Source organism: Triticum dicoccoides, chromosome 1A (assembly GCF_002162155.2).
Source record: "Triticum dicoccoides isolate Atlit2015 ecotype Zavitan chromosome 1A, WEW_v2.0, whole genome shotgun sequence".
NCBI classification, from domain to species: domain Eukaryota; kingdom Viridiplantae; phylum Streptophyta; class Magnoliopsida; order Poales; family Poaceae; genus Triticum; species Triticum dicoccoides.
The window spans coordinates 60,063,403-60,078,187 of NC_041380.1; the positions used below are offsets into that span (position 1 = coordinate 60,063,403).

General features: G+C 44.0%; 2 protein-coding genes and 1 long non-coding RNA gene across 8 annotated transcripts; 1 reads left to right on the top strand and 2 right to left on the bottom strand.

The window, feature by feature from the left end:
• Positions 1–34: 34 nt before the first annotated feature.
• LOC119362841 (isovaleryl-CoA dehydrogenase, mitochondrial-like) lies at positions 35–7,137 on the bottom strand. Of its 6 annotated transcripts, none has more exons than XR_005173654.1 (17): positions 6,846–7,064; positions 6,654–6,737; positions 6,483–6,540; positions 5,598–5,722; positions 5,451–5,495; positions 5,293–5,341; positions 5,110–5,219; positions 4,702–4,778; positions 4,458–4,508; positions 4,322–4,386; positions 3,926–4,080; positions 3,785–3,825; positions 3,660–3,714; positions 3,431–3,487; positions 2,935–3,130; positions 800–1,764; positions 35–631 (listed from the first exon to the last, which is right to left on the bottom strand). XR_005173654.1 is itself a non-coding variant. In XM_037628134.1 (16 exons), the coding sequence occupies exons 1-15, from the start codon at positions 6,951–6,953 to the stop codon at positions 2,984–2,986; spliced, it is 1,227 nt and encodes a 408-aa protein (XP_037484031.1). In that variant the 5' UTR covers positions 6,954–7,064; the 3' UTR covers positions 35–631; positions 2,935–2,983. The 6 variants fall into 6 exon arrangements, 4 of the variants coding, with proteins under 4 accessions (XP_037484031.1, XP_037484008.1, XP_037484023.1 ...); XR_005173653.1 differs by lacking the exon at positions 35–631 and adding an exon at positions 2,155–2,374 and having other exon boundaries at positions 638–1,764; XM_037628134.1 differs by lacking the exon at positions 800–1,764.
• LOC119362873 (probable serine/threonine-protein kinase PBL25) lies at positions 414–2,535 on the top strand. The gene is made up of 5 exons (XM_037628147.1): positions 414–567; positions 807–1,003; positions 1,107–1,296; positions 1,570–1,961; positions 2,122–2,535. The coding sequence occupies exons 1-5, from the start codon at positions 414–416 to the stop codon at positions 2,533–2,535; spliced, it is 1,347 nt and encodes a 448-aa protein (XP_037484044.1).
• Positions 7,138–10,210: 3,073 nt separating the features above from the next.
• Positions 10,211–11,192, bottom strand: LOC119364154. The gene is made up of 3 exons (XR_005174743.1): positions 11,116–11,192; positions 10,811–10,880; positions 10,211–10,469 (listed from the first exon to the last, which is right to left on the bottom strand). It is a non-coding gene; the product is annotated as an uncharacterized LOC119364154 (long non-coding RNA).
• Positions 11,193–14,785: the final 3,593 nt, after the last annotated feature.

The following is a 14,785-nucleotide window of genomic DNA, read 5'->3' on the forward strand; positions in this document are numbered from 1 at the left end:
AAAATTAAAAAAAAAGATTCCAACCATGGGGTCAAAAAATGAGAAAATTCAGGGAATCAGGGAAGGCGTTTACATCCAGTGCATTCCAGAGGACGCCGACCTTCAACATTCTAATTTTAGAGCTCAACTGTGGCCCAAAACCGAGAGAGATCCTATTCTTGGCTGAGCACATTGACCTCCACAAAAGGCACGGTGACAATGCTCCTCCTACCCGATCACATCCCCTCCACAGGGATCGCATTCTTCTTGCAAGACGAGTGCGATGGCAATCTGTGACCAGGATCTCGCAGCAAGGGAGGAGAACTCCTCGTCCATGCTGCCATTGCATGTGCAAGGAGTCTTCTGGATTGTACAGAGCAGAGAGGTTGGAGATCTCGTGGTGGGCACGAGGAGGAGGTTCGGTTGAGAGGCACATGCATTGGGGAATTCGGGCCGTGAAATGCTTTTCATGCTTCAGGCCTGAGAAGAAGACGTCGCCGAGGAGGACGGCATCGGGGGAGGTCGCCACCTCCCCCGTCGCAAATGCCGCCGTCTCGACGCGATCTGGAGCACCCCTCATGGAATCTGGTAAGGGCCAAGGAGGATTCGTTTTGTACCATTTGTCAAATCCATCTTGCTGGCATGCTTGTCCCTGTAATGCATGTTGAATTCTGATAATAATGCATGATGGATCACAGTGGTATTTAAATATGGACCACAGAATATTGTAGCAGACTGTTTGAATTTCGTCGAGAGCAAAACTAAGATCCTTCAAATAAGCACAAAATGGAGTTCTCGCTAAAAAATACTGAAAACTCACCTTGCAGAGGGTCTGAAACATGGGCAATCATCATCCGAAATAAGAGCAAACGGTGAACCTGCCGAAAGGTCTAGCATGGCCAAAAATGCAAGAGCATTCACATACCGTGAGTTAGCGACAGCCACCAAGAACTTCCGCTCCGACTACCTTCTGGGAGAGGGGGGCTTTGGCAGGGTCTACAAGGGACAGCTTGAAAATGGCCAGGTATATACAGGAACAACCCAATGACAAACATTCTTCGGATAGTCCTACTGACATGTAACAATCTGCTAATTTTGCTTCAATTATCTTTCTGATGCATGATCAGATTGTAGCTGTCAAACAACTAGACCTGAACGGATTTCAAGGCAACCGCGAGTTCCTGGTTGAAGTCTTGATGCTCAGCCTCTTACACCATCCAAACCTGGTCAGCTTGGTAGGCTATTGCGCAGACGGAGATCAACGGCTACTGGTGTACGAGTACATGGCCCTAGGTTCACTTGCAGACCACCTGCTTGGTAAGCGCTAGTCTTTTCTTCATTAATACATTCAAACTTGACAACATCCAAATTACACTACGTACAATGAAAATCTAGATTCTTATTGATCATGAATTAACATCTATGCATCATTTTGAACTTAAAAATCATGTGAAACAAATTATTATTTTTTGCGGACATGTGAAATGTATTCAGGCAACAGTATAGCATCACTTTCAAGTGCTGTCACCGTTAGCACATTTGATTACTAGATACATTAAAAACTTATAAGTTGAACTGTTGTTGTCGCAGATATCACTACTGATCAAACACCACTAAGTTGGCATATAAGGATGAAGATAGCCCACGGAACCGCTAAGGGTCTCGAATACCTCCATGAGAAGGCTAACCCGCCGGTCATCTACCGGGATCTCAAGTCCCCCAACATCCTTCTTGACGAGGAATACAACCCTAAACTCTCAGACTTCGGGCTCGCAAAGCTTGGGCCTGTTGGGGAAAAGACACACGTCTCAACTCGAGTGATGGGCACATATGGGTACTGTGCTCCAGAATATATAAAAACAGGCCAGCTAACTATCAAGACTGATGTGTACAGTTTTGGGATATTCCTACTTGAGTTGATCACAGGAAGAAAAGCTGTCGATTCAACTAAACCAGCAAGTGATCAAATCTTGGTTAACTGGGTATGCACCTTTTGTTCCTATATGCTCTCTTTTTTTTGCGAATATTGTTCCTATATGCTTCTTCCCCATACATAATGCTTAGTTAGGAATAATTTCAAAAAAGATGCTTGCGACAAGATTTCTTTCAGACAGTTGAGCTAAATTCATGTTTGATCAACAGGCAATGCCCATTATCAGAGATAGGAGGAGGTACCATGAGTTAGTAGACCCTCTTCTTAGAGGTGAATACCCAGAAAAAGACTTGAGCCAGGCTGTGGCTGTGGCGGCAATGTGCCTACATGAGGAAGACTCTGTGCGGCCATACATGAGTGACGCTGTTGTCGCATTGGGATTCCTTGCAGAAGTTCCTGCTAGCTGTGAAGAGAAACCTAGTATCGCGCCCCAAAAGAAGCAGGCTGAAGATCCCCCATTATCTGATGGAACTCAGCAAGATAAGAGCACATTCGATCGTCAAAGAGTTGTTGCTCAGGCCATCGAGTGGGGCGCCATGAGGCAAAAACAGAAAGCTCAAACTCAAGGAAAGACAACTGATTCTCAGTGCATTACAGATCCTACTGAAGCTAACAGGGTGTAAAAAGCCCATGAAAACCATGTGCAAAGTTTTTTAGGCTCCCTTGACTTGTAGCTTTCCAAATTTGTGCCGCCATAGGGCTGAATTGTCATATAGAAAGTAGAAAGTGTAAATGGCATTCTTGTCTCATAAAGGTGGCAGGGCTCAGTCTCTAGGCATTCTAGTTCATACTGAATCCAAAAGGTTGTATAGTGAATTATGAGCCAAATGCGATTATGTGTCAAGTCGCAGTATATCATAGCAACAAACTTATAGCTACTGACTAGAACCAGATCACAGGTAAAAGATTGAACTTTATTTGCAAGAATGTTGGACATGTACAGAAGTATGAGAAGGATTGGATAGAACATCATCAAACATTGAACATCAGGGACAGTTCACTAATGGTCTAATCCTGCTCACCTCCTCCAGTTAGAATATGCACTGATAGCTGGCTTCCAGAAGAATAATCTCAGTCCTCTTTGAACAGTTCACGACCAATTATCATTCTTCTGATCTCACTAGTGCCAGCTCCAATCTCAAACAGTTTTGCATCTCTCAGGAGACGGCCAGTTGGGTACTCATTTATGTATCCATTGCCACCAAGACACTGGATTGCCTACCATAGGGGAAGGTTTAAGATCAATTAGTGGACCAGAAAAGAATTGACTGCAACTCACTAAGCTCAAAGCAGTTACAAATACTAAAGTTAGTAAGAACTTTGTCCAAGGAAGATAAAGTAGGAGATCTAGGATGAAAGAATTGCAAAATTTGAGAGGTCAAACAGTCATATCTTATATGTCCAGTGAAGGGAAAAAAATAAGAGCAAAATATCAGGATATTTGATTGCATTCCAAAGAAATCATGTAGAACAACACATGCAATCAAAATTCTCATGAACTGAGGAGAGGGTTCTGACCTCAAGTGCAACTTGTGTTGCCCTTTCAGCAGCAAAGAGGATCACTCCTGCACAATCCTGGTTGCAAATATTATATTAGATGGAGATAGTCAGTTTACCAGGCATCAGCATGATACACACGGAATTAGTTGTTTTATTTTGTCTTGAACAGTGAACACATGAATATAGCCATGTGATGCAACAATGTGACCCGAAAAGAACAGAGACATGTTGGGGCTTTGAAATGTACCTTACGGTCAACTTTGCCATTATCACAGTCCCTGGCAACTGAGTATACAAATGATCTGGACAAAGAAAACTCCAGTAAGAAGCTATGTAAACTTCACAGTAGAAGTCTTGGGTTGGTATCCCTACCTTGATGATTGCAAGGAGGTGTACATATCTGCCATTTTCCCCTGCATTGGAAGATCACTAGTTATGATTAACGCCAAGATCCTAACAAGACGTTGCACCTAGAAACAGGGGAACACGATACAATGGGCTGCATGGCTATACCTGTAAGAACTGAAATTCACCAATCGGACGGCCAAATTGCTCCCTTTGTCGAACATAAGGAAGAACAACATCAAGGCATGCCTGCATGAGCCCAATAGGGCCCCCAGCTAATACAAGTCTTTCCAGATCAAGACCAGACATCATGACATAAACACCTGCAACAAGAAACGTATCAAGAATATTCATGATGAGAATTTCGGTTCAGGAAGTCATTTTCATTTTCAGTTAGAAGTTTAGTAAGTCTTTTAGAAGGATATGTTGGTAAAATCCAAAAGACAAAAATCACAGTTTTCCTTGTTTACATTGGCATAGGGAACTGACTGTCAACAACCAAGTGAAGATCTCAGAATAGCAACAGAAGTATAGAACAGAATTCAAGACTGCAGGAGATGATACCTTTCCCTTCTTCACCAAGAACATTCTCTTGAGGCACAAAGCAGTTCTCAAAGACAAGCTCACATCTGTTAACGAGATATGTTGAGTAAGAACCTATAAACCATTTAATGAGCCTGCTCAAATAGGAACATCTTACGTGTCACTTCCTCGCATGCCAAGTTTGTCCAACTTCTGGGCAGTACTGAACCTGTAATGATAATACTAGCATGTAAACATTTTTGTAGTTTCAGCAAGAACATTAATGTTTATCCTGAACTTTATACATCCAAGCCTCAATCTAGCAATCAAAGACCATCAACACATGCATTTCACAAAATTCTAGCAAGATATGCATTCATGCGCAATAGAGCATAAGGGAAGAGAATGAAGTGGTTAATTACCCGGGCATTCCCTTCTCAATTATGAATGCAGTTATTCCTTTCGATCCAGCAGTTATATCTGTTTTCGCGTAAACAACCTGTAAATCTCAGTTTCAGTGAACTAGCAGACTTATTATGGCCACATAGGATTATAACAACTATAACTAATTTGTAACAAGGCTCCAACAGATTCAGTTGCTCAAAATTCTGACAACCAGGTGAAAGGTGTCACTATGAAATATAACTGTTCTGAATGTGTACATGCTCCGGTTGGGAAAATCGACAGAACCTAAAGGAAACACCAAAGAAACAAAAACCAACACAACCAATGACACTGGTGAACCATTCCTCAAAAAAATAGAAAGTAGTGAACCAAGCACGGCTGCAAATAATACAGGGGATGAATGTACAAGAGCCTCAGAAGCTTACCAATGTCTGAGCAGACGGACCATTTGTGCACCACATCTTGTTCCCGTTAATGACATAGCCGCCATCTACTTTCTCAGCTTTGCACTTCATACTGACAACATCAGAGCCAGCTGAAAGTAGGAACTAATGTGAAATCCTGTGCATAAGTGGAACTAAACAGTACGGTATCCAAAGAATACTTACAGTTTGGTTCACTCATCGCCAATGCCCCAATATGCTCCCCACTGATAAGCTTTAGAGAAAAAGGAAAGCACATTGTCACAATCCATTATCATTGCAAATATACCACTCCTGGGTGGCTGAGTCTGACTGAAACAATGTTGATTTATATGGGAATGAACCTTCGGCAAATACTTTTCCTTTTGGGCAGGGCTGCCATGACGGACCTACATATAAATACCACAAACATTACAGTCGTGTTATTCAGGGGTTAATTTAATCAATGTACTAATGACTAATAACATAGCAGAACCAAAATAGACTTGTACCAGCTGGTTGATGCAGAGATTTGAGTGTGCACCGTAGGAAAGGCCGACCGACCCGGACGCCCTGCTGATCTCCTCCATGGCGATGCAGTGGTACATGTAACCGAGCCCGAGCCCTCCGTACTCCTCTATGGAACATGACAACCCCGTGTTACTTAATGTATTCCATCAACTAACATTAGACAATACAGAGCCAGACAGTGTTGAAAACGGCAGTTATGTTAATGCACTCCACTGAGGCTTTAACAAAGATGACCATCCTTCATCCGTCTTGATTAATCTATTCCCTTAACCTCCCCTGAGGTCCCACCTACTCCTGTCTTAATTAAAGGAGTAGCACTTTCACTTTACTGAGGACTTAAACATTGTGTACTAGTAGTAGTAAGTGGTAGTATTTGACTAGTTCCTATCAATTGCGGCACAAGCAAAGGAGTACTAACGCATTGGGGATCAGATTCAATATTCAAACATGGCCCAGGGTAGAAACATTACATAGTACTCCCTCCGGTCACAAATATAAGATGTTTCGGATATTTTAATACGGATTACATACGGATTGAAATGAGTGAACTGACACACTAAAACGTTTCTATATACATCCGATTCAGAAAAAAGTTACTCACGTGGGTCGGAGGGAGTAGAACATCTTATATTTGTGAACCGAGGCCTTCTGTTCACTATTATAAGATATTTTAACTTTCTTCTGAATCGGATGCATTTTAATGTATGTGTTCACTCATTTCAGTCCGTATATAGTCCATATTGAAATATGCAAAACATCTCATAATAGTGAACGGAGGGAGTAGCATTTACTAGTAGTACTGGTACCCTGTGTTCTGCTTGTGTCTTGTAAGACCGAAATGGTGTTGGAATATAGAGGCATTTTACCTGGCGAGGTGAGGCCGTGCAGGTTGAAGTCCCCCATGAGCTTCCACAGATTCTTCTCCTGCGCGCCCGCCCCAAGCACAGACCAAATTAATTACTAACAGACACCGGAACTCGAACGGCGAATCAATCAACGGTACTGTACGAGGAATCGCACACCCTAGACTTCCCTACCTTGGGGAAGTGGTTGGAGGCGTCGATGGCGGCGGCGTGCGGCGCGATGTGCTCCTGCGCGAACCGGTGCACGCTCTCCTTGAACTGCGAAAGGGAAAATCACACCAGCCGCGGTGAGCGAGGGCGGAACGGAAACGGCGAATTCGAGGGTCTCGCGGCGCGGCGGGGCTGATTAGTTAGCTGATTAATTACCTGCTCCTGGGTGTCGTCGAAGAGGAGGGAGGACGAGGCGGAGAGCCACCGGCGCGCGGGCCCCGCGCCCGCCGCGCGGCGGAGGAGCGCCGGGAGCCGGCGCTGCATCTCGGCGGAAAGGGAGACGACGGATGACTGGAGCAGAGTACAAAAGCTTGCTTGCTCGAGTGCCGCGGCTGCTGCCTCTGCCTCGTGGAGCCGTGGACGAAGGCTACGCGTGTCCTTTTCTACGGGGACGAGGAGGAGTGGCGTGTGGGGATTTGCGAGCCCGAACAGGCCACGACGACCGTCGTTCGGTGCACTTGCGTGATTGTGTCTGGTGCAGGAGTGTGATTAAATGGAAGCGGCACGTGGGATGTGATCCGTTAACTAGTTTGCCTTATCCTCTTTGTCATCGTCGAGCTGGCTAGGCAGGAGTGTCCAACTTTCAGGCGGCTTCTTCTGATCTGATCTCTCATCGACGGTGCGGGAAAGAGAAGAGGATAGACAGGTGGGGCACGAGTTGTCCCCTCGGCAGCTCATCTCTGATCCATGTTTTTCTTTTTTTGCGGGTATCTCTGATCCATGTTGCCGTGTGCTGGCTATCAAACTATGTCAAGAAGGTCCCTAAGAAAAATGCGCTTCTTTCGATCTATATAAAAGTTGTGCTAAGCGTGCGTCAATTAATATGGATCGGAGGGGTGCATAAGTTTGTGTTTGGGTGGCAATGCCATGTGATTTTGTTGTCCTGGTTATCTTCAATGTTTTTTTTTCTTGAACACAAAAAGGGTCTTGAAGGACCCAGACTTCATTGGATAAACATGAAAGCACAAATTACAGAAGGACCCAAATAAAAAGCGTGTTGCAACTTAGTTCCTGAATTTACAAGGAGAACCCCAGGCTGAAAGAAAGAAACACGACCGGGTCCTTGACAACCGCCGCGGGGGACAAATCACTTGGCGTGACGAAATCGCCATGGAAGCATCACCTGCTCACCATGGTCTCTGACTCGCCACTGGAATTGCCTCCCATTAGGCATGCAAGCCGAGAGGAATGGAGTCAGCCGTCATTCGACTAGAAGAAGCAGATCACCTACGAAGACCAGCAACCATCCATGTGTGTCGTCACTCCACCAAGGTGGCATATGTTGATAGGCTCGAACTCGACTTGCGGGCTTCAGTTTTCTACGCCTTCTCTGCTCCTCATCCACCACCATGGTGGCCTGAGAAAACAAGCAAGAGCAGATGGATGCCCTTTAGAACAGGGAACACCCGAGCCACACCGAGTTTATTCAAGGGGATCCTGCCAAATCTAGTGCCTTCCACTTCCCTCCACCATGGGGGCAAAGGAAAAAAGACGACGGCGGCAACCACCAGACGCTGCTCGGAGCTCCGGTGATTTGCGTCCCGATGGCATATCGCCAGACTACGGCATGAGGCCAAGACTAACTAATACTACGGCTACCCTAATATGCACAAGGAAGGCCCGAGCACCTCTCCTTAGTCATCTCCGGCTGACAATGTCGTCGAACGAGGCATTGGATCGGGCCGCGTAGCCATGAATGATCCTCAAAAGAGGGAGGCGGAGGAAGAGAGTGGAGTGGAGGGGAAAGAGGAGGCATGAAACTGTCTACGTCTTTGTTGCGAGAAAATCAGCTTTTCTCCAAGGCTATAGGCAAATCACTTCTCGTGACTGAGAAAATAGGCAATCCAAAAAAAATCTATGTTAAAGGTCGTTTGTGTGTGTGTTGTTAATGAGTGATGCTACACGTTGGTTGGCTGGTGTGAGGATAAAATCCGCTGACTTCCCAGCCGTTAGATCCCGCCCACAATGGCCATTTGATCGGCCCGCCGTGGTTTGGGGTTTGCAACATGAACTATGTTGTGTTTCCTTTGTAAACACTTCTCAACCTTCCAAACTTTTTTTTTGCAGTTGTCCAGCCGAGGCACAAGATGTCCCTTCCCGCCACCTATTGTCGGAGTGGCAAGTGAAAGGGAGGCGGATCCATGGGCTTGCCGACGAAGATCGAGGGGGAGGAAGGCTTTCCCCTAGTCGCCTTGTGAGGGTGGAAAGAAAGACACGGTTATGTTACTTTCAGAATGCTAGCGGGGGAATAGTTCTAATGAATTCTATCACTTTAATAATAATAATTTTATTTCATAACTCAAGTGGTATTTTTGTGATTACAGTGTTTTTTCTGGACGAAAATTCTCTGACTTAAGTCACCACCCATAGAGCCCAGGTACCTTTTGGTCACATCGCGTCAGCATCTATGGGCAGGCTTGGGTCGTCGCTCGAAGCTTCTTCGGCTTTGGGTGGATGGTCTCGATGGTCTCCTACCCTATACATGTGACTGTGTCACCTTCCTTCTTGGTCCTCATTGTTCTCGAGTGTTAGAGATACTAGCAGAACGCCCGTGCGTTGCTACGGGCTCCTTGTATATGACAATGGTTCAACCTCAATTATATATAATACTCCCTCAATTCCTAAATATAAGTTCTTTTAGAATCATGCTTATGCCCATTGTCAGCCTTTTTCGATGTAAAGACCCTCTTTCTCACTCTATGTCTCTCATCCCTGAGCTCTCTTCTTTATCTTTCTTTCTCTCTCCACCCATTTCCCTATTTTCTCTCTCTCTCTCTCCACCTCCATCCTCTGTAATTCCCTCAGTCAGTTATTTAAGTGTTTGATTATACACACAATAATATTTTTCAGTGTAATGTTTCAGGACTAATTATATTTGCCACCACAATAGAAGGACTTTCGTGGAAATTGTTGTGGGTGACTCGCTCTATCCTTATTCGTTAAAAGTTTTCTGGAGTCATGGAAAATATTTTGTGGAGCGCTACAACACACTCCACACACATGGTGGTGTAATTTTTCAGTTTTGATAAGAAAACTTACAAAAAGTATTTGTGTGAAGCATAGTAAGCAAGATAGTTAGGTCATTGTGGATGCGATGATATGAACAAGAATATCTACAAGTTTAAAAGATTTCATAACAATGATCTATGAACTCTATTTATAATTTATTTTGCACTACCATAAACCAAGTCATTACAAACACTACTTGCCTTCATGCCTTGGTCCATCAAGTATTCTCAAGATTTTAGTGTAATATCAAGTCAACATTGTTTAGAAAACTTAGCCCATTGAATAACCTTAATAAGAACATTTTCACAGAGCGATGTGTTACTATTTATACATCAAAGCTTAACCAGTTGCAGATTTTTCCTACATCAAAACTAATTACTCGTCTATAAGGTGGTTATTTCACCACATGCAAATTTCTTCTGATTACCACCAGCACCCCTCATAAGCAGCCCTGCTTTCTATCAAGAAGTTGCATATTCAGCAAATGTTAATGTCTCATTTTCTTCCTTGATGTCTGGATCCGAATACTATTTATTTTCATGGATATAGGATGCTTTGCTTCCACCGTAGTATATATATTCCTGCCATGTCGTTTGTAAAGACATGTCTACTTTGTAGTATGCAATGCATCGTGCACCTGCGTCTTCTCGCTATCTGCAGGCTTTCTCCAGTCACCAGCTCTGACTATTTCACATACACGCTGATAATTCTGCCTTGGTTGTAGGCAAGTATCTGGTATATTCAGCTATCATCAGGAACTCCTCTTCACAACTGTATTTTGGCGGAAAAAAATTCTACTGAGACCAGATGCATAATCATGGAGGTAGCTCAATTTTCAAGGCATAAGATGGGTAAGTTATCCCAAAAAATGAACAACCATCATGCATATCCATATGGGAACGGAGTATTAATTACTAACCTTGAAGAACTTTTTTTTGAGAAAATTACTAACCTTGAAAAACTTTTTTCTTGAACCTGATGCTGCGGAATGGTCATTGTGCGTGCCCAAATGAAAGGAACTGCTTATAACTTGGAAGATTATGCATACCTAAAATAATAACTGAGTAGTGGATGCTCAAGCATCAAAAACTTTTTGACTGGATTTTCCTTACCACACATCAATCAATCTTAACATTTTTCTGACCCCATGTCTTCTTCCTTCAATAGCAACTTAAAAGATTTCTGCAGATAGGGTAAAATCATGAAGCACTTGTAAAAGATTGTACTTAATTACAGAATAAATATAAGACATATCAGACTTGAGTATTATAAAAGAATGATGTGAGTCCAGAAAGAAGTCCAATTTAAGCCCATGATGTGTAAATTGTCCAATTTTAGTCCATGATGTGTAAAATAGTCCAGAATGTAGTCTGCTTGGCTAGCGAGCTAGTGTCACCGCACCATTTGGCAACCTCACCCTTTGAGCAGCATCGCTCTCTCGTGCTCTGGCTTCCTGGATGCCTTGCCTGCCGTCAACCTAGTGCTTCTTGACAGCCAAACGTCAAGCCCTTCGTGATTGCGCGTTGCCACATGGTAGCAGAGGCAACTGCAAGTAACAACGATAGTCCAAGTAGAACAAATAAGATGATTATGAACCGTTCCTTCTCTTGCTTACCTATTTGGTGGTCCTAAAGGAAATAGGCCCTAGAGGCAATAATAAAGTTATTATTTATTTCCTTATTTCATGATAAATGTTTATTATTCATGCTAGAATTGTATTAACCGGAAACATAATACATGTGTGAATACATAGACAAACAGAGTGTCACTAGTATGCCTCTACTACACTAGCTCGTTAATCAAAGATGGTTATGTTTCCTAACCATAGACAAAGAGTTGTTATTGATTAACGGGATCACATCATTAGGAGAATGATGTGATTGACTTGACCCATTCCGTTACCTTAGCACTCGATCGTTTAGTATGTTGCTATTGCTTTCTTCATGACTTATACATGTCCCTATGACTATGAGATTATGCAACTCCCGTTTATCGGAGGAACACTTTGTGTGCTATCAAACGTCACAATGTAACTGGGTGATTATAAAGAAGCTCTACAGGTGTCTCCAAAGGTACATGTTGGGTTGGCGTATTTCGAGATTAGGATTTGTCACTCCGATTGTCGGAGAGGTATCTCTGGGCCCTCTCGGTAATGCACATCACATAAGTCTTGCAAGCATTGCAACTAATGAGTTAGTTGCGAGATGATGTTTTACGGAACGAGTAAAGAGACTTGTCGGTAACGAGATTGAACTAGGTATTGAGATACCGACGATCGAATCTCGGGCAAGTAACATACCGATGACAAAGGGAACAACGTATGTTGTTATGCGGTCTGACCGATAAAGATCTTCGTAGAATATGTAGGAGCCAATATGAGCATCCAGGTTCCGCTATTGGTTATTGACCGGAGACGTGTCTCGGTCATGTCTACATTGTTCTCGAACCCGTAGAGTCCGCACGCTTAACGTTTCGATGACAGTTATATTATGAGTTTATGAGTTTTGATGTACCGAAGGAGTTCGGAGTCCCGGATGAGATCGGGGACATGACGAGGAGTCTCGAAATGGTCGAGACGTAAAGATCGATATATTGGACGACTATATTCGGACATCGGAAAAGTTCCGAATGGTTTGGGTATTTTTCGGAGTACCGGGGAGTTACCGGAATACGGGAGAAGAAGTATATGGGCCTTATTGGGCTTTAGGGGAGAGGGAGAGGCAGGCCGCGCGCCCCCCATGGCCTAGTCCGAATTGGACTAAGGGGAGAGGCTGCGCCCCCTCCTTCCTTCTCTTCCCTCTTCCCCTTCCTTGTCTCCTACTCCTACTACATGGAAGGACTCCTAGTTGGACTAGGAAAGGGGGAATCCTACTCCCGGTGGGAGTAGGACTCCTCTAGGGCGCGCCATAGAGAGGGCCGACCCTCTCCTCCTCCACTCCTTTATATACGGGGGCAGGGGGCACCCCATAGACACACAAGTTGATCCACGTGATCATAATCTTAGCCGTGTGCGGTGCCCATTCCATCATAATCCTCGATAATATTGTAGCGGTGCTTAGGCGAAGCCCTGCGACGGTAGTACATCAAGATCGTCACCACGCCGTCGTGCTGACGGAACTCTTCCCCGACACTTTGCTGGATCGGAGTCCGGGGATCGTCATTGAGCTGAACGTGTGCTAAAACTCGAAGGTGTCGTAGTTTCGGTGCTTGATCGGTCGGGCCGTGAAGACGTACGACTACATCAACCGCGTTGTGCTAACGCTTCCGCTGTCGGTCGTAGATCACACTCTCCCCTCTCGTTGCTATGCATCACCATGATCTTGCGTGTGCGTAGGATTTTTTTTTGAAATTACTACGTTCCCCAACAGGTCCATGCTGCCCACATATTTGAGGATTTACAGTGAGGAAATTGAACCTTAAATTAGATGACAGCAAGTTATATAAATAAATATTTTGCAAGAACAGAATGAATGGATACTAACTTCAAAATCTAGTGTATCACGGAATGAATAGTAACTTCAAAATGATGCCTCTAGTATAGATATACAAGGAAAAGGTGCATACATTTCTCGACAGATTCCATGATCAAGTACGTACTTGCTAATAATTTGGTAGGAGTAGAGCATAATTTAGGGATCAAGTAAGAGCATCCGGTTGAATCTACATAACGGATATGGAATCATTCAGAACGACACCAAGCTACAAGTTGAGTGACTGATTAGTTAATGGCGGCTAGTTAAGCTAAGCTAGGTGTGGTTCGTGGGAGTCAAGTGTCGTTTTATCTGATTATCTCTCAGACGAAATCAGTAAGACCAAAAATTGCCGTGCACCCATCAGTCTGACAAAATCAATAAGACCAAAAATGTGAGTAATCATCATCTGCAGCCTGTGAGGAATCAGTGATTTGCCACCTAATGATGTGTAAAAAAGAAATGCAGCTAAAGCATCTTCAGAGAAGCACATGCCATTGAAAATATAGAGCCAATGCTGAACATCTCTGACCCATTTCAAAAAAATGATGACAGATCCACTACGCCCCCTTGCTAGCTCAACTAAAACACCTAGCAATTGTTGTAAATATGCCCTAGAGGCAATAATAAAAGTATTATTATTATATTTCTTTGTTCATGATAATAGTCTTTTATTCATGCTATAACTGTATTATCCGGAAATCGTAATACACGTGTGAATACATAGACCACAATATGTCCCTAGTGAGCCTCTAGTTGACTAGCTCGTTGTGATCAACAGATAGTCATGGTTTCCTGGCTATGGACATTGGGTGTCGTTGATAACGGGATCACATCATTAGGAGAATGATGTGATGGACAAGACCCAATCCTAAGCATAGCACAAAGGTCGGTTAGTTCGTTTGCTAGAGCTTTTCCAATGTCAAGTATCTCTTCCTTAGACCATGAGATCGTGTAACTCCCGGATACCGTAGGAGTGCTTTGGGTGTACCTAACGTCACAACGTAACTGGGTGACTATAAAGGTGCATTACAGGTATCTCCGAAAGTGTCTGTTGGGTTGACATGGATCGAGACTGGGATTTGTCACTCCGTGTTACGGAGAGGTATCACTGGGCCCACTCGGTAGTGCATCATCATAATGAGCTCAAGGTGACCAAGGTGTTGGCCATGGGATCATGCATTACGGTACGAGTAAAGTGACTTGCCGGTAACGAGACTGAACAAGGTATTGGGATACCGACGATCGGGTCTCGGGCAAGTAACGTACCGATTGACAAAGGGAATTGTATACGGGGTTTGATCGAATCCTCGACATCGTGGTTCATCCGATGACATCATCGAGGAGCATGTGGGAGCCAACATGGGTATCCAGATCCCGCTGTTGGTTATTGACCGGAGAGTCTCGGTCATGTCTGCATGTCTCCCGAACCCATAGGGTCTACACACTTAAGGTTCGGTGACGCTAGGGTTATCAGGAAGACAAGTATGTGATTACCGAATGTTGTTCGGAGTCCCGGATGAGATCCCGGACGTCACGAGGAGTCCCGGAATGGTCCGGAGGTAAAGTTTTATATATGGGAAGTTGTTAAACGGGCACCGGAAAGTTTCGGGGTCA

Coding starts and splice junctions, on each gene's coding strand:
- LOC119362873 (XM_037628147.1), top strand. CDS start 414: ATGCATTGGGGAATTCGGGCCGTGAAATGCTTTTCATGCTTCAGGCCT. Junction 568..806: donor AGCACCCCTCATGGAATCTG/GTAAGGGCCAAG, acceptor CTCACCTTGCAG/AGGGTCTGAAACATGGGCAA. Junction 1,962..2,121: donor ATCAAATCTTGGTTAACTGG/GTATGCACCTTT, acceptor TTTGATCAACAG/GCAATGCCCATTATCAGAGA.
- LOC119362841 (XM_037628134.1), bottom strand. CDS start 6,953: ATGCAGCGCCGGCTCCCGGCGCTCCTCCGCCGCGCGGCGGGCGCGGGG. Junction 5,496..5,597: donor ATCTCTGCATCAACCAGCTG/GTACAAGTCTAT, acceptor ATTTATATGTAG/GTCCGTCATGGCAGCCCTGC. Junction 3,131..3,430: donor CAACACAAGTTGCACTTGAG/GTCAGAACCCTC, acceptor CCCCTATGGTAG/GCAATCCAGTGTCTTGGTGG.